This window comes from Mixophyes fleayi, chromosome 4 (genome assembly GCF_038048845.1).
Source record: "Mixophyes fleayi isolate aMixFle1 chromosome 4, aMixFle1.hap1, whole genome shotgun sequence".
Taxonomy (NCBI): Eukaryota; Metazoa; Chordata; class Amphibia; order Anura; family Limnodynastidae; genus Mixophyes; species Mixophyes fleayi.
In genome coordinates, this window is record NC_134405.1 from 211,618,412 (window position 1) to 211,644,518 (window position 26,107).

Here is a 26,107-nt window from a genome sequence, read left to right on the forward strand (position 1 = left end):
TTGACAAGCAAGATGGAGAGTCCTCCATTTGACCCTATGATGTATGATTCATAATTTAAACATCCCATGTGAGCTGTCAGATTACAGATAAAATAAATTCACAGAAAAAAAAATCATTGAATTGTAATAACACTTTCCACAAACAGATGTGGCATACATGGAAATTCTCAGAACCACATATTTCTTGTTAATAAATTAAAAGTGTTTTACTTGAAAGAAGCGCATGGATGTAGATCTTGTTGGTGTTAATGTATTTTGCTTGTACAGTATGTATTTTCAGAGTGAATTTATTATGCGTGTATGTATGTTCTGTATAGAAATGTTCTCTGTGTACAGGGTATGTGTTTTTTTTCTGGGTGGATATAATCTATCTATGTATATGCATTTGTTTTTAGAGTGGTCATGTTCTGTGTATATACATGTTGGAGTACAGGTATTCTGTGTGTCACCAAATGAGATGGAACCTTATTTACTATGTGCTCCTTGATAGGGGCTATTGGAACACATATGGATAAGCGTCGGATTTTACTACCGCTATCAAGAGAAAATAAAATGAATCCATCAAGAAGTCTTTCATGGTAATAGCCAATGTTTATTCAACAACAGTGATAGACTAATGTAACAACGTTTAATCAAGGTATATTCCTTTCATTGTTCTGACTGATCCAGACATGTGCCACTAAACTGTGGGCCAGGCATGTGCCACTGAGTGGCACTTCAGGGCCACTAAACTGCACCTCACAGACTGGAGACTTTTGGGAGAAAAAAATGTACAGAATTTCCGTTACCAAAATATATAGTAGTTATTGTTGTTCATGTTGATGTTCAGATTCAGGAGGGCTTGCAAATGTTAGCCCCGGGAGACAAGACCCGACTCAGCAGCCTATTAAGAACATTTTAAAGAAAGAAAAAAAAGGTAGCCCACTATGGACCTGCGGGGAAGATGCTCCCAGACCAGCCTGCCCCTGCAGGTATGGGAACTATTATTCAGAATGCTTAGCTGTTTCCATAGTTTGGAACACCATGTCTACAATATCTTAAATCATATTTAAAAATGATCCTTTCTTTCCCCTCTCTGCCCTTGGCATTCCCCTCCTCATTAAATTGTTTAGCAGTGCTCCTCTTAGTGACTATAGCAGGGGTAGGCAACCTGCGGCTCTCCAGGTGTTGTGAAACTACAAGTCCCAGCATGCTTTGCCAGTAGATAACCAGCAGATAGGTGGCAAGACATGCTGGGATTTGTAGTTTCACAACACCTGGAGAACTGCAGGTTGCCTACCCCTGGACTATAGTATTCTTGCCTGTGTTTATGTTCTTATCACTTGTTGACAGTAATTAATTACTTTCTTGATTTCGGAACTTTCTGGATATTAGGTTTCTGAGTTAGGGTTTGTGTACCTATATACCGGATTTAAATAATCAATTAATCATTTATTGTAATTTAATGTAAACTTTCTAAAGCCAAAACATTTTATTCATCAGTATGTTTCTTTCTGTACTGTTATCATTGTATGTTCAATTGTATGTAAAATATTTAAGTGCTCTATAAATAAAGAATAATAATATTAATATTGTGCAGCTCTGAATTGAAGCCACATGTTCAGAGAAACCATATGAAAAGATTAGCATCATTCCACTGGAAATGTGTAGACACTGTTAAAGAATAAATGTACATTGTATAGAGAGGCAACTTCAATTCCATGACAATTTGCTACCATGCTACAGATTATATTATTATTATTATTATTGTTGATTTTAAGGTGCCATTGTGTTCTCAAGCACAGGACAGGAAAACAGAGCTACATAAAACAGGAGCAAAAAAAGTTGACAAAATAAATGCAGATGTGATAACAAAGGCAGGGAGAGCCCTGCTTGTTAGAAAGCTTACAATCTAGTGGAGAAAGAACACAGCTGAGACAAGATGACCGAGTACGGTTCAGAGGGGAGAGTTGGACAATTGTATGTGTGTGTAGCAGTGAGAGTAATATTGGTGATAGTGGGGTACGCTCAAGTGACGCGGGTTTTTGGAGATCATGTAATGGTGGGAAACCTGTGGGAGAATGGTAGAGGCTGGGGCATGTTGTGATCAGGTGTGGTAGGAGATTCCTATAGACAAAGAGATGGTAGTTATCAGAAAAGAGAACTGCAGGTAATAGGCAAATCAAAGAGGGCACAGTGGAAAGAATTTTGAGATGTATAAAGCAGTGATGTTGATGAGAGAATTGTAGGTGAGGGTGAGTATCTTGATCTGGATTGTGAAGGATATAGAAAGCCAGTGTAGGTATCTGCAGATGTGGAGAGGTGAGAAAGGAAGATCAGTCTTACCCAACTGTCCCCACATCAATCTCTCTAAAATGCAGGGGTGATGGGAATGCCAGATAGGAGGAGGTTGCAGTAGTTTAGGCTGCAGATGAGTTTTGGATGCAGTTGTCGGTAAGAAAATGGTGTATTTATTTAATAATATTTTGAAGGTGGAGGCAAAAGGACTGTGATGGAGTAAGGCAGCTAAACAGATAAATAAAGCAATATCTTCATCAAGGAATGCATGACGGTATGGTGAAATTGTCTGTTCACATGATATACCCCATGTCCTAAACCGAATGATGTCCATACTGGGCCTGATTCATTAATGAACATAAAACCCGATACGTGCCATATTTTGCAAAAATTGCTCTGAGCATGCTCAGAACTGGACTATATGCCAGTGAATGCAAGTACATCCAATTAATCTTCAATCGCAAAGGGCACTTCTGACAGGCTACAATTCAGAGGGCATAAGGAAGGGGCATGTGCACATGATTAATGTACAGTAAGGGCGTTCCATGGATGAACGTGTGCACATCCATCGGATTCAAACTCTGGGCATCTCTCAGGTATGTGACTTTTAGCCGTATCACTTGGACCAGCTACAGGTGTAAATGCAGAATGACAGTAATGACAGTCGTGTGTGTATGCTAGAACATGTGTTCGCAATTAAAAGCAACTGTCAAAATGCATTCCATGTACAGTAGGCATTAATAACATCATGATATATGTATTTCATATAAAAAAATAACTTTTTTTGAATTAATGATTATATTATTAACAGGTGTTAATGTATTTAATATTTTTTTATCGCTGCTTCTGATGGGACTTTATATCCAGTGTACATATCCTGAAGTGAGTTGTGTTTGTCTGTGTTCAGCATGTGCCATATAGGCGGAGAGTACTTATACCTGTATTGAACTAGAAAGGTTTCTTGAAATCCTCTTGCCTTTGAAAACGGGCATACCTGCGTGCAATTTCTGTCCAATTTTAATAAAAATGTGAATTGAGTCACTTTGCATTCCTAAGTATGAAATGCTGCTTATGGAAAAGGATTCAAAAATATCCCATCCAAATTGTGCCAATTCTACATCTCATCTCTGATTGATTACTCACAAACGCTTACTGTACTTCTGTAGTTTCCCATCTCAATGTAGCTCTTCACCTATCACCTCCTTTCACGTGTCAATGAATTCTATAAAGAGCTATCTATACATTTAAAGTTATTGGCTATGTTATGACCCGCTTTAAAAGTATATGGCTGCCACATTTTCTATATTTCCTCTCCGTATCAGGAATATTACCAGTTTTATAGTGGAAAAATAACAATTACAGATTCTATAAGTCAGTGAATATGAATAGCAAGAGCCCTCTCCCATATGATGTGAAACATGTACATGTGTTATCACTGGGAAACACTCCCATGTTAGTGTTTCTGTAGACATTAATGATATATATATATATATATATATATATATATATATATTCCGGTTTTAAAAAACTGCATTGACCCATTTACACGAACTTCACAAATATTTATGAAAAAACAGCTTTAGTCTAGATCTGCATTTTTTATGTACGTGTAAATGAGACCTGAGTCCTGCGAACAAATCACTGTGATAAAATACGAGATAAAGAGTATAGTCACTATCATATTACTGTGCTTTGTTCAGAAGCTTTCCTGTTATGAAGATGACACAGAAGGTCAGTTCAGTTCTGTGTAATCAGATACTCTATACATATAGAGCTTAACAAATATGGAACAATTAAGTTCACATAACAATTGCTGCTACTTTACAGTAGCAAATGCATGAGTTTTAAAGTGGGGTTTCCAAATTTTTCCAAAAATAACGAGGTAGCTTTGATTATTATACACACACACACACACACACACACACACACACACACACACACACACACACACACACACACACACACACACACACACACAATGTTCCCATTATCACACCTCTGTTCCCCCTCTTCACACCAGTTTCCCTTCATCACATTTTTTCCCCCTCATTACATCTCTGTTCCCCCTCATCACACCTCTGTTCCCTCTCATCACAGCTCTGTGTCCCTCATCATATCTCTGCCCCCCCCCCTCATCACACCTCTGTCCCCCCTCATTACACCTCCTCCCCCTGTCATTACACAGTACTTTACTTACCTTCCTGTGGTCTTGTCTTCTCTTCTGTCTGTAGTTCCTCCCACTGGAGAACCTCACTGACAGTTTTGGGAGGTGATAATGACGTCACGCCCAACAGGCAATGAGGAGGAGGCAGGAGGGAGCCAGGCACCGGGCTAGGGGGGCAATCGCTCCGCCCCCCTCCAGATCAGCCCTGTAAGAGGAGCAGCTGATCTGCTTATCTAAAAGAACGTACTGTCCCCGGTACAGCACTGGCTGTTAGATGTGCAAATAAAGCTTCAAGTCACAGTGTGAGGGTTCTAGGCAACTGGAATCCTTCCACCCCTAAGTGTGCACCTGTTTTGTGTTAATCTTTTAACTCATAGTAATAAGCCATGCAGTTTGACTGCCTTTTTTTTGACACCCTTTATCTTACATTTTGGTAAAATAGATTAATGAATACCTTCATAAAATACCTTTGATACACATGACATGAAATATTTCAATTATAGATATTTTTACGTATTTGAGTTAGCATGCATAACCTGGCTAGTACCATATCTGCCATCAGCTTCAGCTGAATTATTTGGTTTGACAACAATCAAGTAACCAAAGTGAAACTTTCCACCACTTATACAAAACAGTTTTTATTCATGTACAACTTAACACTTTTATATATTTAAATTAATTATTTTCTCTACCTCTCAATCCTTATGCTTGTGGTAGCTGGTGACATATCACCAAATCCTGGTCCCCCTTCCTTGCAGTTCATTCTGTTTAGGCACACTGCAAAATCCAATAAACCTCAAACCTGTCACCCTAATCAATCTGATTGTGCTCACTACAGAAATACCATAATCCTCAAACACATATCCCTGATTATTATGAATCTACACATTACAGAAATCCCATCGACCTCAAACATATCACCCATCTCCCTTTTGCTGTCATGAGCCTTTAAATATACCCTATGGAATGCATGCTATGTCTGTAATAAACTGATGTCCATCTATGACCTCTTCCTCTCAAATAACCTCAACCTTTTGGCAATAACAGAAACGTGGCGTATTAAATCTGAAACTGCCTCATCTGCAACCCTTTCTCATGGTGGTATGAAATTCACCCATTCCTCTAGGCCTTGAAGCAGACAAGGAGGTGGGTTTGAACCCTTCTTTTCCTCACATTATATATTGAAAGTTTCCCCATCTGTTCCATTTTCTAACATTCCCAACTTTTGAAGTACAAACTATTTGGAAATTCAACCCCTTCTCTCTGCATGTTGTTGTGGTCTATTATCCCCTTGGATCAATCCAGTAATTTCTGGAACATTTTTCAGTGTGGATACTTCATTTCTTATCCTCTGACAATATCTTGGCTGATTTCAACTAATCAATTATCCGCATTCGCTTTCTGTCAGCAAACTACTCTCTCTGTTCAGTTTCTGAATTCTTTAACACTTCTTACTCTCTGCCTCACCATCACCTGCAATCTGTCCACCACCTCTTTAGCTTCTTGCACTCTAACATCACCTAGCCTACCCATACCAGCAGACATCTAACTTATATAAATTTACAGCAAACTTTCCACCAATCAGCAACAACTTCATGAAAAAACTACATGAAAAAACAGTCAGTATTTAACTTATGTGCAAAACAGAAAACTCATTTGCACCCTTGTATTGTAACATGGTTTTGTCCAGGAGACTGAAATAAGAAGTTTCTTAATGAATCAGGCCCATGATTTTCAAGTACTGCTATGAAATGGGACCCTCTTTTCCAGGGCCGTAACTAGGGCTGTGCAAGAGAGGCGACTGGTCAGGATGCAATGCTGAAGGGGGTGCAGTTTACGGATATTTAAGGTTAATTTGGTTAAAATTAAAGGCATGGGGGGCAGTAGTTGTCACAAATCAGTCATTTGCCTTATCTAACGTCTGTAATTTCTTCCTCTCTACTGGTATCTTTCAATCATTTAATCATGCCGTATTTACTCCTATTCTGAATAAAACTAATTGTGACACAACTTCTCTCTCAAATTATTGTTCCATCACTCATATCCCATGCTTCTACAAGTTTCTGAAGAGGCTGATCTATCCTTGCCTCACACACTTCATTTTCTTACACATCCCTCCTCAATCATTCTTCCCACCAATCCAAAGAGACTACACTGACTAAGGTAGCCAATGATTTCATCATTACTTAATCCAAAGGCCACTACATGCTTCTAATCCTCTCTGCACTTGACACTGTCAACCACTCACTTCTCTTCCTACCTTTCAACCACTCTTTAATTGTTTATGTCTGGATCTACCTCTTCTTCGCTTCCCCTATTAGTTTAAGTAACACAAGACTCTGTCCTCTACTGTTCTCTATTTATACCACTTCTCTGGTTTAAGAATCACCTCTATATGACACCTAAATTTATCTACCCTCTCTGGATCTTTCACCATATGTGTTGGCCCTGGTTACTGAATATATTTTTTCCATTTCATCTTGGATATCTTTTCACCTTCTCAAACTTAATTTTTCAAAAACGGATGTTATAATCTTTTTACCAGCTAAAGAAGCTACTTACAGGACATTTCAATTTCTGTTGGCAAACGAACAATAAAACCTGCCCCTCCAGTTTAATACCTAGCTGTCACCCTTGACTCAAAACTCTCCTTTGTTCCCCAGATCTAATCTGGCTCCAAATACTGTTACATGCTTTTAAGAAACATCTCCAGAATACAAAAATATTTCATACAAGACACTATAAAAACTTTAGTTCCTTCACACATAGGGTCTGATTCATGTTTGAATGCAACTTGCACACAAGTTGCGTTTAGAGAAAAACACAGAACTTGTGCATAGTTCCTACCGTATTTAAAACCAAACATATCTCAAGAAATGTTTATATTTGATTCTGAGTGTAAGGGGGGTATTCAATTCACAGCGAGATCCCCGGAAAATGAGCGCTCAAAAAATATTACTGTTAATACGGTAATATGCGCGTAAATACCGTTAATACGGTAATTTACTCGCTGCATTTCAGCTCACAGCTCCCTGAGCTGCGAGCTGAAATTCAGCGAGTAATTACTGTATTAACGGTAATATTTTTCGAGCGTTCGTTTTCCGGGGATCTCGCTGTGAATTGAATACCCCCCTAAGTACACTCTGCCTAAATGTTATGTGCCGTAAGTAGCTATAAACAACCGACTGCAATATAGGCACCAGCATATGTACAATAAAAGTTCTCATCAGAGCACATAAAAAAATGTAACTTATAAAATAAATGAACAACTCTTAACAGTATCAATATGTATCAAATATTTTTTTCTTAGATTAAATGCATAAATCAAGATGCTTTTATGACTGTACATACAATGAATATATATAGCCATTCTTCCTTGTATACACATGCTATCTGCTAGCTTGTGGCACGCATATTTATAGTTTTTAATACAAAGACTATGCCATGTCATTCATCACTATCAGTTGCAACTTACACCTGTCATGTAACTGGTGCAAGTGATGGGTGAAACCAGGTGTACCTACGAGAAGCACAGAAGTTGAATCGTTTGCCTCTGCGTTGGCATGCCCTAACTGTACAAGTCCTATGTCTATCCGTCCCTTCCCTCCCCTGTTCTGCCTCTCAAGTCATAGGCAGTTGCGTCACATTTGTGTTCAGACGTGAATTTCATGCAATTGTGTTCATTGTCAAAAGGTCAGTTTCTGAGCTTATGCTATTTTTATAGGGCTATTTCACGCAAGATACGGCATTCAAATGGACTTACGTCTGAACATGAATCAGGCCCACAACCTCCCCAAACCAGATGCTTACCCCTACACAATTTCCTTCAGTGCTGCAGTTACTGCACTCAGCATTCAGTCAACAGAGTGGCTCTGTAGATGTTACTAGGACTCTCTTGCCCATACAAGCAGTCACAATTCCCATAAGACATTTGGAGAGAATATACATATAGCCACTATTATCCTTCAGGAACGAATGCTGTTGGCCCCTCATGGGTTGCTAATGCACACCTTTCCATAATATTGTAAAAATGTGGGCCTGTTCTGTGGCACCATGGACCACTTTTTTGTGCCTACCACCCACTCTAAAACCAGCTGTTCAAACTGCAGAACACTATCCCATAAGACTTCTTAGCCGTTCTGCTATCACTTTTCCCTAATAGATTCATATAAACTTTCTATAGGTTTTAGCATACAGAGTAATTGCATTATTTATGTTAAATTATGTCAAATATAAGAAAAAAGAACTTACTGAAAAAGAAGCCCCTGTCTCCACACACAAACTGAAGAGCATCCACTAATTCAGCACCGCAGAGTGTCTCTTGGCCAGGAGCTGCTGCATTGGTTATGGTGAGTAGACATAAGCTCAAGTAAAGGAGATGGATATAGGTCATCGTGTGCATTTTAACCTGCCCAAAAAAAAATCACATATAATAACATTAAACATCCTAGCTGTGTGCTAAGTTTCAATTCTGCACAATATCGTTGTATGATGTTTACTAATATCATGTACTTTGCTTAAAGGGAATTATCGTTAACAACAAAGATAATGACAAAAATTATTTCTCCTAACCTAAACTCAGATCAAGCTGGAGAAAAACTCATGCCTATTTAAAATAGCATGCTTGAAAACTTCTTTCATTTTGACTGGGATGGTGCCCAACGTATTGTTATACCAGAAGTGTCCCAGCACATGACTGCATTCTGTATTCTCAGTGTACTACAATATGCTAGCAGTGCCCATACATGAGTAAGCTAGCAGTGCCCATACATGAGTATTCTATCAGTGCTCACACAATATACAAACCATGCTCCATACTTGATACTACCAGCATTGTCCATCTGTGATTATACCAGAATTGCTAAAACTGGCGTACAAATCAGTGCCTATACATTTTACCAATAGTGATATATCTATGATCATACCACCATTGCCAAAAAAACTCAGATTGTCTGGAAATTAGATAACTATGTAATACTTACACTGCCTATATAATGTTTATTCCAGCAGTGCCCTATTACATTCTCTCCGTGGTTATTACAAGACTGCCCTATCCATATGTCCAGACAAAAAAATTGACTTACTGCTACCCGAGAGTGTTGTAGTGTTGCTCATGTAGTATGACTTAGGACTAAGTTCCACATAGTTGGCGGACTGGCTGGGCGTGGCTGGTTCTAGCCTGGCACTAATACTTGAAGATGTCCTCTAGCTTTGCTAATAATTGAAGGCCGTGTAATGTGCAATGCAAGTTGAAACAGCGTAACTGCAATGATCCTTCCCCAACTGCTGACCCTTTAATATAACCCATTTTATCAGATGCACAATACTCTGCTCCTTATTTTCCTATTGTTTTACAGTTGCAAGAACTTGGGCTAAACGAATTAAGTTAATTATAAGAGTGATATTTTTAACATAAGTTAATTAATTCAAATATCGCAATATCAAAATAAATGGGTAAATTGGAAATATACAAATAGGAGGATCAGCGATTGGACTAAATTTACCGCAGACATAATAACCAGCATGATGTCTCAGTGGTTATCATTGCTGCCTCACAGGGGTTCGATTAGAAACTAGGGCCCTATCTATGTGGTGTTTGTAGGTTCTCTCTGTGTTTGGTTGGGTTTCCTCTGGGTACTCCAGTTTTCTCCCACACTCCACAGACATACATTGCAGGTTATTTGGCTGCTGACAAAAATAGACCGGCTGCTATAATCAAAAATATGTAAATTGCTTTGAGTCCTGTTTGGAAAAAACTCAATCTAATTAAAAAACTACTTTGTTTAAGGCACCTGAACTGGGATAATTTATTTAGTCCCAGACAAGCATACCATTGTCGTTTAGGACTGATTAGTTTCTATAAGGCCAAAGCTGACATTTCTTTCAAGCTTAAAAGAGCATGAGAAATGAGAGTAACATATTTTTACCTACAACTACCTACCCATATTCGCTCCTACATGCATGAAAAAAAGACTGGGTAGACATAGCCTAACTCATGTTTTGCCATCTATAATTGTCTGAGTTTATGCTACAAGGCAAGGGAGAAACATTCTGCCTAAACTTTCCACAGGCTATACTACACATACTACACTCTATACTGTTCACATTCTGCATTGTACAACACACATCCTACGTACTACACATTGAACACTGTATACTACCCATTGTACTCTTTACACATTTCACTAGACATTGTACACTCTACACATTCTACTATCTACACTAGAAGTTCTACACTCTACATATCTTACATGCTACACTACACTTTCCACATGCTATACTGTACACATTCTATGCACTACTTGGTACACATTGTACATTCTACATGGTACACATTGTACACTCTACACATTCTATACTCTACACTAGAAGTTGTATACTCTACACATCTTACATGCTACACTACACATTCCACATGCTATACTGTACACATTCTATGCACTACATGGTACACATTGTATATTCTACATGGTACACATTGTACATTATACATGATACACATTATACACTCTAAACTACACATACTACACTCTACAACTCTACATTCGTGTACAATAAAATTTCTAAAGTCATGAACCTTCAGTCATTGCTCTAGATTGTTGTATTACTTAAGCCACAAAACTGCTTATTTATTAACTCAGAACTTTGACATAAAACTTATTTTTCCAGACTATCACTTTAAACATTTTGAACTCAGATTATAACCAAAAATAACTTCTTACCATATCCCCATGAATAAACAGAACAATATAAAAATCTGGCAGCCAAGAAAGAGATTCTTATTTAATGATCATTACAATATGTTTGTCACTTTCTTCCTGCCTAAAACAAATAAATTACAAATGGGCAGCAATCACATGTTTTATGGATTGGGCCTAAGGCAAATGCTTGCAGTGGCTGATCCAATGGCATTAGCTCATTCCAAACTATGTAAAAGAAAACCTTCAGTTTTCATAAACTTTTTTATGCTGAGAAAGGAAACTTGAAGCCTGGCCAGCAACAGCAAAAAAGGTCACTAAACCCAGTATGACCAAATAAGCGTAAATGTTCTTAAATACGAAAGATGTAAATGGTATAGAATAAATCTCTGAACATATATAATAAAACACATTAACTCCTCACTCACTGCAACAAACTGTCCCTCTGCAACTACTAGAATGGGAAGAGTAGAAATTATCCCCTAACATAGTAAATAATTACAAAATGATATTAAATCACACATCTGCAAGTGTTTTCACAGCTTTCAGGGAATGTCTAGAATACTGTTCTGTTAACTGTTTCAATATCCTATACTTGCACTTACACTTATTGCAGGTAAAAATGCTTTGTAGGCAGCAGTTATTAGCACTAAAGAAGACCATAATACTAAAAACTAATACACTAATCATATATATTCTAAGAGACAAATCTAAATAATGTTTTCATTTTAAAAACTTTACACCCAAACATAAAAGTTATAACTACCTGGAAGAATATACTTTGCACACCTGCCAATTTACCGCATGCATACATTACATAGTATATGCTCTTATACAGGTGTAACACATTGCATTATATCATTCATGCACAAATATTACAATCTGTACACAGTAAAGCTATACATGCCATTCAATTTTCAATGAATCATATGTTGCTCATTACAGTGAGAATATATTAAATAACATTCACAGTACAGTACATCAACATCAATGTATTGCATATCACAATTTATTTACAGCTGATATACAGAGGAACAATTGTAGATCACGTAGGAAAAATGCATATTCAGCAATTTTTACATGGCAGATTCACTGCTCTTTTGACAGATGGGATGAAAAGAGTCTACTTCAAGCATTCTTAGAAATGAGAGACACAGCAAATGTTTCCATTCATTCTAAATAAAAACAAAAATGTAGATGAAAGATAAAAATGAGTTACCTTTAAGATATCACAAAAGTAGCACTTAAATAATTGTGTGGAGAGACAGTTGTTTTTTTCCATAGCTTCTTTAAGTACAGGGTCTGCAAAAGAGATTGCTAGCTGTGATAACAAGAAAAAAAAAAAGAAATCCAGAGAGATATTCAGAGCTATGTCACATTTGAATATTAGGACTTTACTCCATTGCGTAGGATCTGCTCTGATTTTAGCAGTGACAGTGAGATTTAGCAAACAGAAGAAGGATTTACAGAAAATCCTCACATTTATCTACATTTACACAGACACTGTAGACAGGAAACAGCTGGGAGACCAGTTGTTTTCTCTCTCTCTCCCTCTTCTGGCAAGTTTTTGAGCGAGGACTTTTTTGGGCTGCTTGACAAATAACATCATCATACCTTAGCATTTCAAGACTGGATCACAGAGCATATTTATTTTTACTTAAAAGAATGCACTTTAGTGACATAGTAAAATAAAAAAAAATAAAAAAGCGTACAAAGGAGTTTGCTGCTTTGCATTCTGCTGCCCGTCTCACATCTTTTTCTTATGAAGCTTGCATGATGTAGGTAATATTGTGCAAGTAATCAGTTCAGCCTGTTTGACGTACACAGTGATAAAAGTTCAGGAGGAAAATATGATGACTTTAAATGCATTTTTATTACAACATGCAACATGTTATGGTAACCCTTTTATAGGACTGACAGATGTTGGGTTTTTTTTTTCATTGTTTTTATAAACATTACTGTAATAAGTTGCCATATGAAGTCACATTACTTGCCATGGGAAATGTATGAATTTTGTATTCCAAGAAAAAATAAATGTCTGACAAACTTTGAACCTAAATTGTATATAGAAAACAATAACAGCATCATTTAAATAATAGCAGCTGGTCGTCACATTGCGCTCATAGGCTATGATGTCATTCAAATCCCTTAACTGAGTTAGTGGCATGAACGTTCAAGTCAGCTGTTTTTTTTTTCTATTTATATTATACAGCACTTAGCTGCATTTCAATGTTTAACCATTGAGTTATATACTTTTATAGCTGTATGGTGTGACTTGTCATTATGGTTTCTAGTTAAGAATGGGGATAACCTTTGGATACTGTGCAGAAAATTAACCCTATCTACACAGGAAGCCCACAAGCTAAAATAAGGCTAGATATATGGGGCTATTGGTAATTTACAACTGGATGGCTCCACACGATGGCACCTCAAAACTGGTTTCTTTTGAGACGACTTGTACGTACTGTGGACAATATTGGTAAAGCCAACATAGCTGATGAAACAGCACGTTCTGTGGTAGCGGGGAAAATTGTGCAAATTAGCAGAACATTTTTTAAAATTGCGCATAGGTGCTATGAAAAGGTTACACACAATGGAAAAAACACACAACAATACCCTCAACAAAAACATCCAGACTACTGCATAGCTTCTACACTACCTGTGTTTTGAGCAGGCAGTAGTTTTGCTTAAGTTTTCTGCTAGCATATTCCAGAGCAAATATCATAGTTACATTATAAAATAAAGTGCAGTAAAGCACCATTCGAATTCCCCCTGGTGAACTCACAGACAAGAAACACATAGGGAACTTGCGCTGCTTTCTCTTGCTAAGGGGCCTATTTATTACTGGAAATATTTCTCTCCATTAATAATCAACCACGATCTCAAAGATAAGCTATGATATAACGCAGCCATTTATTAAAAAATAATCCCAGTGACTCAAATAATATGCTGTCTCAGCGATCACTTTATTTTAACAATAATTCCAGTATCTGACACAGAGTCATTTTCTGTGCTTTGGGGATCCACTGATTTCTCTCCTGCGATGCTCTCCCCGTAGGGCAGGACAGCTATTGCCATCTCCAGATGGAGTTAGTCAATTGGGTCATGCTCCAAAAATCTAGGCTTTTCTGAGCTTGTTAATTGTCCCAAACCACAGTCCCCATAATTCTCAGTGTAATACTTAGCCTAATGCAGGAGCTACCTATTATATCTCCTGCGTTAGACTTTTGCTAAATAGCTATGTTACTTTAAAATAACTAAAGCTGTTTCCATATTGTTTAAGGCTTAATAGATAGGCCCCTAATATTGATATTATTAGTGTTTATGCCTTTTGCTTGTTGTTCTATGAAACAGATCTTCAAAACAGATCTTCAATGGCAAAAACTAATCCTATCCAGGACTACTAGGAATGAACTCATACCATGATCCTTTACACACATAGATAAGCTGTACTCAATTTCATACTGTATATGTGTTTTTAATCTGTTATGTATAAAAAAAAATCCTTTTTAAGCATCATCATCAACATTTATTTATATAGCTCCAGCAGATTCCGTAGCACTTTACATTTGGGAACAAACAGTAAAAAAAAAATACTGGGTAATACATACATACAGAGAGGTAAGAGGGCCCTCCTCGCAAGCTTACAATCTATGGGACAATGGTTTGATACACAAGGGTAAGTGCTACATCATATTGAACATTTTTCCAGCTAGGATGCAAAGGTTACAAAGTATTTTGGGGACTGTATGCTCTGTCACACAACTATGTTGGTCAGAGGGTTGTTGTCTTGTGTTAGCTGTGTAGAGGGTGATAATAGGGTAACCTAGGGAGATTAAGAGGGTGGTAGAGGAATATTATAAGCTTGCCTGAAGAGGTGGGTTTTCAGAGAACGATTGAAGGTTTGAAGACTAGAGGAAAGTCTTGTGGTGCAAGGGAGTGAATTCCATAAAAATGGTGCAGCCAGAAAAAAGTCCTATAACCAAAAATGGGAAGAAGTGATGAGAGTGGAAGAGAGACGCAGATCTTGTGCAGAACGAAGGGGTCGAGTTGGGTGATATTTTGAGACAAGGGAGGAGATGTATGTTGGTGCAATTTTGCTGATGGCCTTGTATGTTAGTAGAAGAATTTTATATAGGATTCCTTGAAAAAAATGCAGCCAATGTAGAGATAGACAAAGTGACTCAGCAGATGTAAAACAATTTGCAAGGAAAATCAATCTAGCCGTTGACTGCAAAATAGATTGTAGGGACTCGAGTCTGATTTTGGGAAGACAAGTAAGGTGGGAATTACAATAGTCAAAGTGGGAGATGATCAGTGCATGAATTAAAGTTTTTGCAGTGTCTTGTGTGAGATGTGTACGTATTCTGGAAATATTTTTAGATGTATGCAGCATGATGTCAATATAGAGTTGATGTGGGGAACAAAGGATAGTTGCGAGTCAAGGATTACACCTAGGCAACGAGCTTGCTGGGTGGGATTGATGGTCATGTTGTCAACAGAAATAGAAATGTCAGACAGGAAGCTTCTATTGTTGGGTGGGAATATTATTAATTTTGTTTTTGAAAGATTGAGTTTAAGTTGGCGGAGGACATCCAAGATGAAATGGCAGAAAGACAATCAGTAAACCAAGACAACACAGATGGTGAGAGATCAGGAGAAAATAGATAAATTTGTGTATCATCCACATAGAGATGATACTGAAATATAAAGGAGCTTACTAGTTTTCCTAGAGAAGTGGTTTAGATAGATAACAGCAGAGGACTTAGGACTGAGCCTTGTGGTACTCCAACTGATAAAGGAACCAGAGTGGAGGATGTTCCAGAGAAATTAACACTGAAAGAGCGATTAGATAGGTAGGATGAGAACCAGGATAGCACAGTGTCTTGAAGACCTAGGGATTGTAGTGTCTGTATGAGAAGATAGTGGTAAACAGTGTCGAATGCAGCAGAGATATCCAGGAGAATTAGAAGAGAGTAATCACCTTTAGTTTTAGCTGTGCTCAGATTATTGACAAGCTGGGTCAGCACAGTCTCCTGATTGAAGAGAATCCAATAGGTTGTTTGCAGAAAGGAAATGTGTGAGGCGAGTGTAGACAGTTCTCTCAAGTTTGGAGGGGCATGGGAGCTGAGAGATGTGGCGGTAATTTGAAATAGAGTTTGGGTCATAATTTTTTTTTCTAGAATAGGAGTAATCACTGCAGGATTGAATAGTAATGGAAAGATACCAGTAGAGAGAGAGAGATAGATTACAGATTTTAGTTAGAGGTGGAATGAGCACAGGAGACAGGAACCTATCAATTTGTGAGGGTATGGGATCAAGAGGACAGAAGGTAGAGTAGGAAGATAAGAAGAGAGTAGAGACAAGATCTGGTACTTGTTTTGGTTACAATTAATTATCTGATAAATATTGCACCATTGGGCACCTCTGTTTCTTATCTACCCAGTAGAGCACTGCTTAAGTAACTCCCACATTTTTATGTCACAGGTATCACTCCAACTCAACGATTGCAAAACTGTAGAAAAAACATGCAAACATACTACTGACACTATGGACTTGACCCCAAAAATAGCAATCGAATAATTTTCAACTTAGTGAGATAATATAATTCATATGAAAACCTATAATCTACAGTACCTGAAAAATAATGTACTGTATACATTTACGATATCATAGCTGTTAAAAGAATGAAATAAAAAAAATCACCCTGCCTGAATCACTTAAATCTACCACCTGCATGAGATCTTTCAAAACTTCTGTTATTGGGCTCTATGAAAATGTTTCTAATTGTAATGCTTAATGTATTTTAAAATTTGCCTGTATGCGATGGTACAGGTAGTACTTGAAAACAAGATGTAATTGTCAATTAATTTCTTCCTGGTAAAAATAAAATGAAAAAAATATATATAATTTAAACGGTGATTATAAATTTTACTTGAAATAAAGAAAAAGAGTTTTTAGTTATAAGTGAGATGAGATCAGGATTGTGTTTATTAAATGTATCACTATTGTACGCTTTAATATTTTTGTTTGATGTGTGCATGAAAATGTACATTTCCTAATAAAATTCACACAAAAGGTAAAAAGTGCATATCTTTGAAAGGATAGGACAAGGCACGAGAGCAGCCTCTTCAAAGGACTTGGCAAAAACTAGTTATTTTGGGAGGAGACAAATGCTTCTCACAGAAACATCTGACCGCCTGTGTATTAGAACGTGGCTGGGATATGGATAATTATCTCAGCACCACTACAATATGTAGTGGAATTATTAGTGCCTTGAACCAGCATACACAAGGACCCTGACTGTGAGATATTTACCCGTATCTCTTTCTGTAGACTATGGGCCTGATTCATGTTCAGAGGCAACTTGCATGCAAGTTGCATTTTTAAAAAAAGAACAGAGTTATTTTACCTAAACTACTGTTGACACGCTGGCTTTACGCAATCTTACCACATTGTACTGTTGTTCCTAATTGTTGTTGTCCCTCATGCACCGGACCCTATCGTTTGTCCCCCTCTGCTGAGGGCCACACTCAATAGTCTTGGCGACCTAACTTACGCTACGCCTTATTCTCTGTGGTGCACTCTGTCTCATGCCTCACTATTCTGGTGACCCTCTAAACAGTCATTTTTACACATGGCCACTTTCACGTCCCCTTGGTGCGCTCTGTACCGCCGGGACGTGACACATGAGAGCACCGTATTCTGTTATTCTATTTAAACCATTTTTGTTACACCATTGTTGTTGTTACTTGTTGCTATCCCCCAAGCACCGGACCCTGTTGTTTTTCCCCCTCTGTCAAGGGGCCACCCTCCAGGTTCCTGATGCTCTACGTTATGCTGTGGTTTTTGATCCTATGCCTTCTCTGGGTGCTCTCTACTCACACCACTCAACTATATTTGTTGCCTAGATGGCCAATGTGGTGCTCGCTTGGTCATCCTGCACTCTTTTGCCACTTTCTTCTTGCCAACTGGAGGGTGATCTGGTCAGCCCATACCCCATCTCCATCGAACTTGCTGGCCTCCTAGCCCGACCTCACCCATGACTTAGACCCTTAATGATTCCTTACTCTATAATGTGAACATAACATCTCAACTCAGAACATGCCTAGAGGAAAACTTTGAGCTGAATGATTGCCTGGAAGTTTCTAAAGTCACACTTTGGATGGTGCTGCTCAACATGGCCTCTAGAAAAAAATCTCTCACCAAGACTAATTAGCTGTCCATCAAAGCGACCCCTGATCCCGCCATCCTGACAGCCAGCAGGACAAAAGTTGATCTCCCTCTCTCTAAGCAAGTAGCCAAATATCCAGCAAACATTCTACGAGAAGGGGGAAAAAATCCTCACACTGCACCTCTGATCAGATAGGACCCACATAGATATTATCTCAATCCGTGATCCCTCCAACTAGCTCATCCATGACCATACTGCCACTAGAGCCATGTTCCAAGACTACTACCCCCCTCTTTACAACTTACTGCCCCCCACCACTCCATCGCATCGGCCCACTTACATATTGATCTCTGATTTCCTGGCTAATGCCAAACTCACTAAACTGTCCCGTCCAGCCATTGCACATCTCAATGAAGAGTTATCGTTAGAAGAAATCCAGCAGACCATCGAAGAACAAAAAAATTGCAAATCCCCTGGCCCGGACGGGTTTACGGCAGCATATTATAATACATTCTTGGGATTGCATGCTCCCCACCTGCACAGTCTTTCAGTAAGATTGTCCAAGAAGATTCCTTCCCATCTGAAATGCTAGAAGCCAGAATCGTAGTCATCCGAAGAGAGCAAAAACTTGCTTCACTGCGCAAGCTACAGACCCATCTCCCTTTTTAATCTCAACCTGAAGATATAAGCTAAAATCCTGGTGAATCTCTTGATTATGTTCCTCCCCTTCCTTATACACTATGATCAGGTGGGTACGACAGCAGCAGCGCACCACCAAAGGGATGTGGCCAAACCATTAGGGGAGTGGCTTTACATAATTAGGGACGTGCCTAGGAGGTGAAAATTGCAAGGCAAGGAATAAATTAATATATCCTTATTATATGACACATTTAATGATGCAATCGTTTGGTGCTACAGGGTTTCCTTAGTCTAGAGAAGGAGCCCTGTAACACTGTCATTACAGAAATGCCCAACAACATTACTCACATATGCCTCCTGTGCCCAGAAACTTTACTCACACATGTACCCCCTGCCCTCATGCTTTACTTATACATACCCCCCTCTGCCCAGCAACATTACTCACAAATGCCCCACTCTGCCCAGCAACATTACTCACACATGCCACCTCTGCCCAAATGCTTTACACACATACCTCCTGTGCCCAGCAGCTTTACATACACATACCCCTCTGCCAAGCAGCTTTACACACACATGCCACCTCTGCCCACAGACATGCCACCTCTGCCCACATGCTTTACACAGACATACCCTCTCTGCCCACATGCTTTACATGAACATATCCTCTCTGCCCACATGCTTTACATGCACATACCCACTCTGCCCACATGCTTTTCACACACATGCCCCCTCTACCCACATGCTTTACACGAATATACCCCCGCTGCCAAACAGCTTTACACAAACATACCCTCTCTGCCCACATGCTTTAAACACACAAGTCCCCTCTGCCCACATGCTTTACAAGAACATACCCTCTCTGCCCACATGCTTTACATGCACATACCCACTCTGGACACATGCTTCACACACACATGTTCCCTCTGCCCACATGCTTTTCACGCATATACCCCTCTGCCAAACAGCTTTACAAACACATACCATCTCTGCCAAGTAGCTTTACACACACATGCCCCCTCTGCCCACATGCTTTACACACACATACCCCCTCTGCCCTCATGTTGACCCATACCCCTTCTGCCAAGCAACTTTACACACACATTCCCCCTCCCTATGACATTACCCCTTCTTCTTACCCTTTTCTTCATCCGTAACGGCACAGGAATGGGAGGATTTCCAGCAGCAGCTCCTTTACTGTGTACCATGTGACTACTGCAGCCACATGACCTGCTGATGTCACAGGGTCTGGCCACTGCATTATGGAGATGGATGCAGGCAGCATGTGCCATCCTTGCCACATCGCATCATTCATCATTCATTCATAGAATATTGTACTACAAGATGTATTACAATATTCTATGAATGCATGACACTGCCGTATTTAGTTCTATGTGACTTGACAGTCAATGCACAGACTGCATAGACTGTCTGTCCGACATCCCAGGAAACACTAAAAAAAAAAAAAAAAAAAAAAAAAAAAGATTTTTTGTTACAAGAAGGCCCCGGTGATTAGAACCTGCTCACCACTCAGGGCTGCCCTCTATCTCCCCTGATATTTGCCCTTGCAATTGAGCCCCTTGTATCCCAGTTTCGATCCAATCCCAACATACAGGACCAGCACGTGGGTAACATTACCCGTAAGCTTTCACTCATTGCGGTCAACATTCTGCTCACAGTGACTCAAACAGTGATCTCCCTTCCTAACCAATACGAGGTTCCCTAGTCTCTGGTTATAAGATCAATTACACTAAATCGGAGGCCATGCTGCTCCAAGTCTTCTCCAGACCAATTGGCAGCCCAAAAAGCTTAAATATTCCTCATTTCCCGCAATGACCTTTTGTTTCATGAGAACTGAGCCGACCTGAATTCCTGGAATCGCCTTATCATCTTCTGGCTGGGCAGGATCATAGCCGTCAAAATAAATATTATATCCAAATGGCTATATCTTTTTCAGACACTGCCAAAAGGCCCTCATCCATTTCATCTGATGTCATAGACCCCCAAGAATTTCGACCAACATCTTGAAAAACCCAATTCTCTGAGGTGGTAGAGGTCTTCCCAACATAAATGCTATATTACCTGGCCTTTCATTTCTCCCAAATTAATGCTTCATATGCCCTCCGGCTCCACCTCCTGGCTCAACATAGAATCGGCCTATATTGACCTACCTGACCTCACTCCCATATGGGCTTTACCCTTAATACACTGCCCCCCCTCCTCCAAATTGCACCATCAAATTTAACTCCACGCTTTGGGACTCTTACGCCTTCAAATTAAAACTCACCACTGCAATATCTCCTTTGACCCACACATGGCACAACCCTGTGTTCCCTCCTTAATATTAATAACTAAATCCACTTGAAACCAAAAGAAAGGAAATAAGGAATGTTTACTACTCCTACAAGTAATATAATTGGACGAATGGTAGGCCAATCTCACCTCTAGGTTTTCACCCTCAAGATATCTCTAACTAGTTGGGGAGAAAGGATTCGCATTAGAAAGAGACCAGGCCATCTAGTATCATGTTAAAATGGGTTTATAATATTTGCATTGTTGTGGCTCTATAAACATGTTACTATTCTAGTGTATTGTAGAATTTTACTGCTGTTTATACATTTATACATAACTATTTTTTTTGTCGTAAGATACACATGTCTGTACTGCGTATGAAATCCAAAAAATCTTTACTCATACATCCATATGTAGATTTGTGTATATAGTTGATTTGTGTGAGGCAGAAGAGGGAAGGAGAGAATTGGGCAAGTGTAGGCAAGGGTGTGTTCGCGTAATCGTGACACAATTAGACATGGACACATGCCCAAATATACATTTTAGAAGGTGTTTCTCTTGCGGGTAGTGGAGTGCTGATGCAACTATATGCAGTGATAATGATGACAATCAGCAGCACAATCTAGCAGCTTCTGTTTGGCTGATTGCGTATTGACCTCTCAAGCTGATAGTATTGAATAAATTGAAGTTGGACTATATTATAAAAAAGTTATGGCGGTCTATTTGCATTTCCATTTGGAGATCTGCAAAAAAGAAGATTCCCATTTCACAGCGGAAAATAACAAATATGAAGGTGTTTTATTTTAATTACAATTTAAATGGAAAATGCAAGTTTTGCATTCATTAATATGCAAAAGATGTCAAGGCTGTAAAAGGGTAGCTATTTTGGGTGCTACTTACTGTGGTAATCTGAAAGCACAAAGGTCCAATGATATGGCAAATATAGTATTAATGCTAATATCGTAATAACCATTTAATAAACTACCTTCATTATCACACAGGATTCCAATTTAAACCCAGCTCATAGAAAGATAATTATATTTCAATGTCTGCCCTATTTACTTTGATTACTACAGCTTAATACAAGTAAGAATGAATATTATATCATATCAAGGAATAATTTCCACAAAGTCTCATTAAAGATAATATGTATTCTTATTAACAATTTATATTTTCAGTAATTGTATTTACACATATAATAACAGTGTAGAATGTTTAATACATTTTACATAAAATACAATGCATTGCCAGCTCCAGCTATCTTATACATGTGTAAATGTGTCATTTATCTATGTTACTTAGCAAACATAATAGTACTATATGTATATGTGTGCAATCAGATTGTAAAACAATGTGTGTGCGTGTGTGTGCAAGACAGATTGTACGATATTGTGTGTGTAAGACTATGACAAAATGGTGGACAGACGGTCTGTGTGAGACTATGCCAAAATGGAGGACAGACCTTGTGTGTGTGTGTGAGATTATGACAAAATGGTGGACAGACCGTGTGTGTGTGTGTGAGACTATGACAAAATAGTGGACAGACTCTGTGTGTGTGAGACTATGCCAAAATGGAGGACAGACCTTGTGTGTGTGTGAGACTATGACAAAATGGTGGACAGACCATGTGTGTGTGTGTGTGTGTGTGTGTGTGTGTGTGTGTGTGTGAGACTATGCCAAAATGGAGGACAGACCTTGTGTGTGTGTGAGATTATGACAAAATGGTGGACAGACCGTGTGTGTGTGTGTGAGACTATGACAAAATAGTGGACAGACTCTGTGTGTGTGTGAGACTATGCCAAAATGGAGGACAGACCTTGTGTGTGTGTGAGACTATGACAAAATGGTGGACAGACCATGTGTGTGTGTGTGTGTGTGTGTGTGTGTGTGAGACTATGACAAAATAGTGGACAGACTCTGTGTGTGTGAGACTATGACAAAATCGAGGATAGGCCATGTGTGTGTGAGAAGACCAAAAGGGAGAACAGACCATGTGTCTCTGGATTTAGTACAAAGCCTAATACATGTTTTGGATTCCAAAAGTACCTCCCTCCCCTGGAGATCCAGCGCCATTGCTCACACAGAAACAGGGGTAGCAGTGTTCTTGTCACTCTCCATTCTTCAGTGACATTGCTCAGTGCCATTGCTCACACAGAAACAAGGGTAGCAGTGTGCTTGTCACTCTTCAGTCTCCAGTGCCATTGCTCAGTGCCATTGCTCATACAGAAATAGGAGGGGTAGCAGTGTTCTTGTCACTTGACAAAAATTGACTGGAAATGACTACAAATTAATGTTACTGAGGTTAATAATAATTTAGGAACAAGAAAAGAGACAAATTATGTGGTTTTAACAAGAAAAATAGGGATTTTAGAAAAAAATAGGGATCCAAAACCAAAACAAGTGAGGACGGTTTTGCCAAAACCAAAACACGAAGTGAATCCAGATCCAAAACCAAAACCAAAACACGGGGATCAGTGAACATCTCTAACAATTAACTACCGTATATACTCGAGTATAAGTCGACCCGAATATAAGCCGAGGCACCTAATTTCACCACAAAAAACTGGGAAAACTTATTGACTCGAGTATAAGCCTAGGGTGGGAAATGACTTGCTTCTTTTAATAAACTCAGGCTCTCAAAATGTCTCCAAATGTACCAAAAAATCAGCAACCATATTAGTAAGGTGTATATATTGTGTATATATAGGGTATATAGCGTTCACATGGGATAGCAGATGCCACAATTTGGAAAATATTGGAGAGGATATGTTTGTTAATAATTACTAGATAAACTGCTCACCCTAGGTACCCTTGTCCTACTGGCTGTCTTTAGGACATTACACACATCTTGCATCTCTTTCTCTGGATATGTCCCCCTGTGTTTACTATCTTCTGTGCCTGGTAGGGAGGGAGGGATTTTCTTCAGCCCTTAACTTCCACTGCGGAAGATAAGAGCTGAGGGACCGGAGAACAGGCACTCACTCGAGTATAAGCCGAGGGGGGCTTTATCAGCATAAAAAAATGTGCTGAAAAAGTAGGCTTATACTCGAGTATATACAGTATGTTACATATTTTACTCAATGTAACTTTTCCAAGCATTTTCCAATAAATTCATTGTTATATTGTCTTGATAATCTATGCTCTCACAAACAGTGCAATCAGAGAATGTACCACATATTGGGGATGGGAACCAAATGTGATCTTTCCATATATATCAGCCCTCCATGCTGTCCCAATGAAACTCCTATCATTTATAGTTTTACCATCAAAACACTAGCAATAAACAGTGTATGATATTACTTATATTTACGTCTATTTCCTCATGTTCAAACAATTTACCTCTGCCCATTTGGGTCCATATGAAATCCATGCCAGGATTCCAGTTAAAGTTAAAAGATGTTTTTCCTTCTAATTTCTGTTTGCAAGTGAATTTCTGGGCGAATGAACATGTTTTTCCCCATTCACCCCAGAAGCTGGGCTGTCCCAAGTATAGGTTACCATGCTTTCTCTTGATGTGTTAATTAGCTTGACCACTGGGATGAAGCCAAGCTAGCATAGGTCTGTATAGATCATATTTCAAAGTTAAAGAATCTGGTGTTGCTAAATAGAATTCTAATGAAGAGGGGGTCTCCTCATCATCAAAGACATTATTCTTTTTTGTGTAGGTGGCACTTCATTACATTATTATATTGTGCACTAGTAGGGTAATGTGATGTTAGCATTAACTGCTGAAGCTGTCAAGCCTCTATGCTATCGTTAGGTGTATGTATACATACTTGTATGCTTGATATATGCCTTATACATACAGTAATGTCTTTGAACTGTGCACATCTTGAAATGTACAACTCAAGATATACACATAAGTATGCTTTTTTATGTGAGTCTTTACATCAAGGCTGTTTCTACTGTGTGTTTCTTCCTGTGCTGCTTCTATTTATGAGCACAGGCTTGTGAGGGGCATGTTTCTGACCTAATCCCAGGAAATGCTCATTGACCATTCTTCCTCGCATTGGTGTTTGTCTGATTTCCTGGTCCTGTTGGTCTGTGCCATTCTGTTCTGGCCATGTTTACCTGTTCTATGTTCTTATCTAACACATCTATCTAGTCTAGTCTTTGTTTCTTGAGCTCCTTTACGATGTCTATGTAGGGGACATGTTCAAGTAGCTGCAGAGTGCCTCTGGAACGGTCGCAAAGGCACTCAGTGGCAATGTAATATCGCAGATTTCTCCTCGCTCCCCTATGGGGGGAGAAGATCTTTGGGAAGACGATTCTCAAAGTGGGCCTCTCATCTACATCTTCTGAAAGGCGAATAAGCAAGGAATGGTATACCAGACATTTTGCTAATCCACTTGTGAGGTAATGATCTATGTTTTGGAAAATCATTAAATCTTTTGATAACGTCTAGAGAGGACTTGCACACGAATTAAGGCCCAATGGGCATGAGTGTGTATTGTCTGGTCTAACATGATACCCAGAATTTCTTGGAAAGTCCCGGTACCTGCACCTGTTATGAAGAACCTTTAAAAGAAGGTAAACAGGATAGTAGTTAAAGTGGTTAGGTCATTGGGTGGTTTGGTCATTTCACAGCCTTCGATTACAGTTGTAAAAGGTCACTTGTATAGATCGGATGGGGTACACCTCTCCGATGAAGGTAATGGGCTATTTTTAGATCAGATTTTCCGAGAGTTAGGTTTATGTGTTAGGTCTAGTGGTGGCGATCTGGGCATCCATCAAGGACTTCAGCTTGGCAGGAGAGCTCTTGCAGTCAGTGACTAATTCCATACGGTGCTATTGCTGATTGGCCGCACGACACTGCCCCCTTTGAAGCACCTTGGTTCTTGGTCCCCTTTGTGAGAGGGACCCTTG

The 26,107-nt window shown here is 39.0% G+C and overlaps 2 protein-coding genes across 5 annotated transcripts in view; both read right to left on the bottom strand.

Moving 5' to 3' along the window:
- Positions 1-12,601, bottom strand: part of IGF1 (insulin like growth factor 1) — a 123,522-nt gene extending 110,921 nt beyond the window's left edge. The window contains exons 1-2 of one of the 4 annotated variants that reach the window (XM_075209279.1): positions 12,359-12,601; positions 8,693-8,849 (exon numbers count right to left, since the gene is read on the bottom strand). In XM_075209279.1, coding sequence (XP_075065380.1) covers positions 8,693-8,849; positions 12,359-12,421 — 220 coding nt within the window. In that variant the 5' untranslated portion in view covers positions 12,422-12,601. Of the gene's footprint in view, positions 1-8,692; positions 8,850-9,234; positions 9,391-9,525; positions 9,584-11,163; positions 11,261-12,358 lie in introns of those variants that run through there. The other 3 variants (XM_075209281.1, XM_075209282.1, XM_075209280.1) reach the window with 3 other exon arrangements.
- Positions 1-26,107, bottom strand: part of SYCP3 (synaptonemal complex protein 3) — a 746,653-nt gene that overhangs the window by 644,706 nt on the left and 75,840 nt on the right. The window lies entirely within an intron of this gene.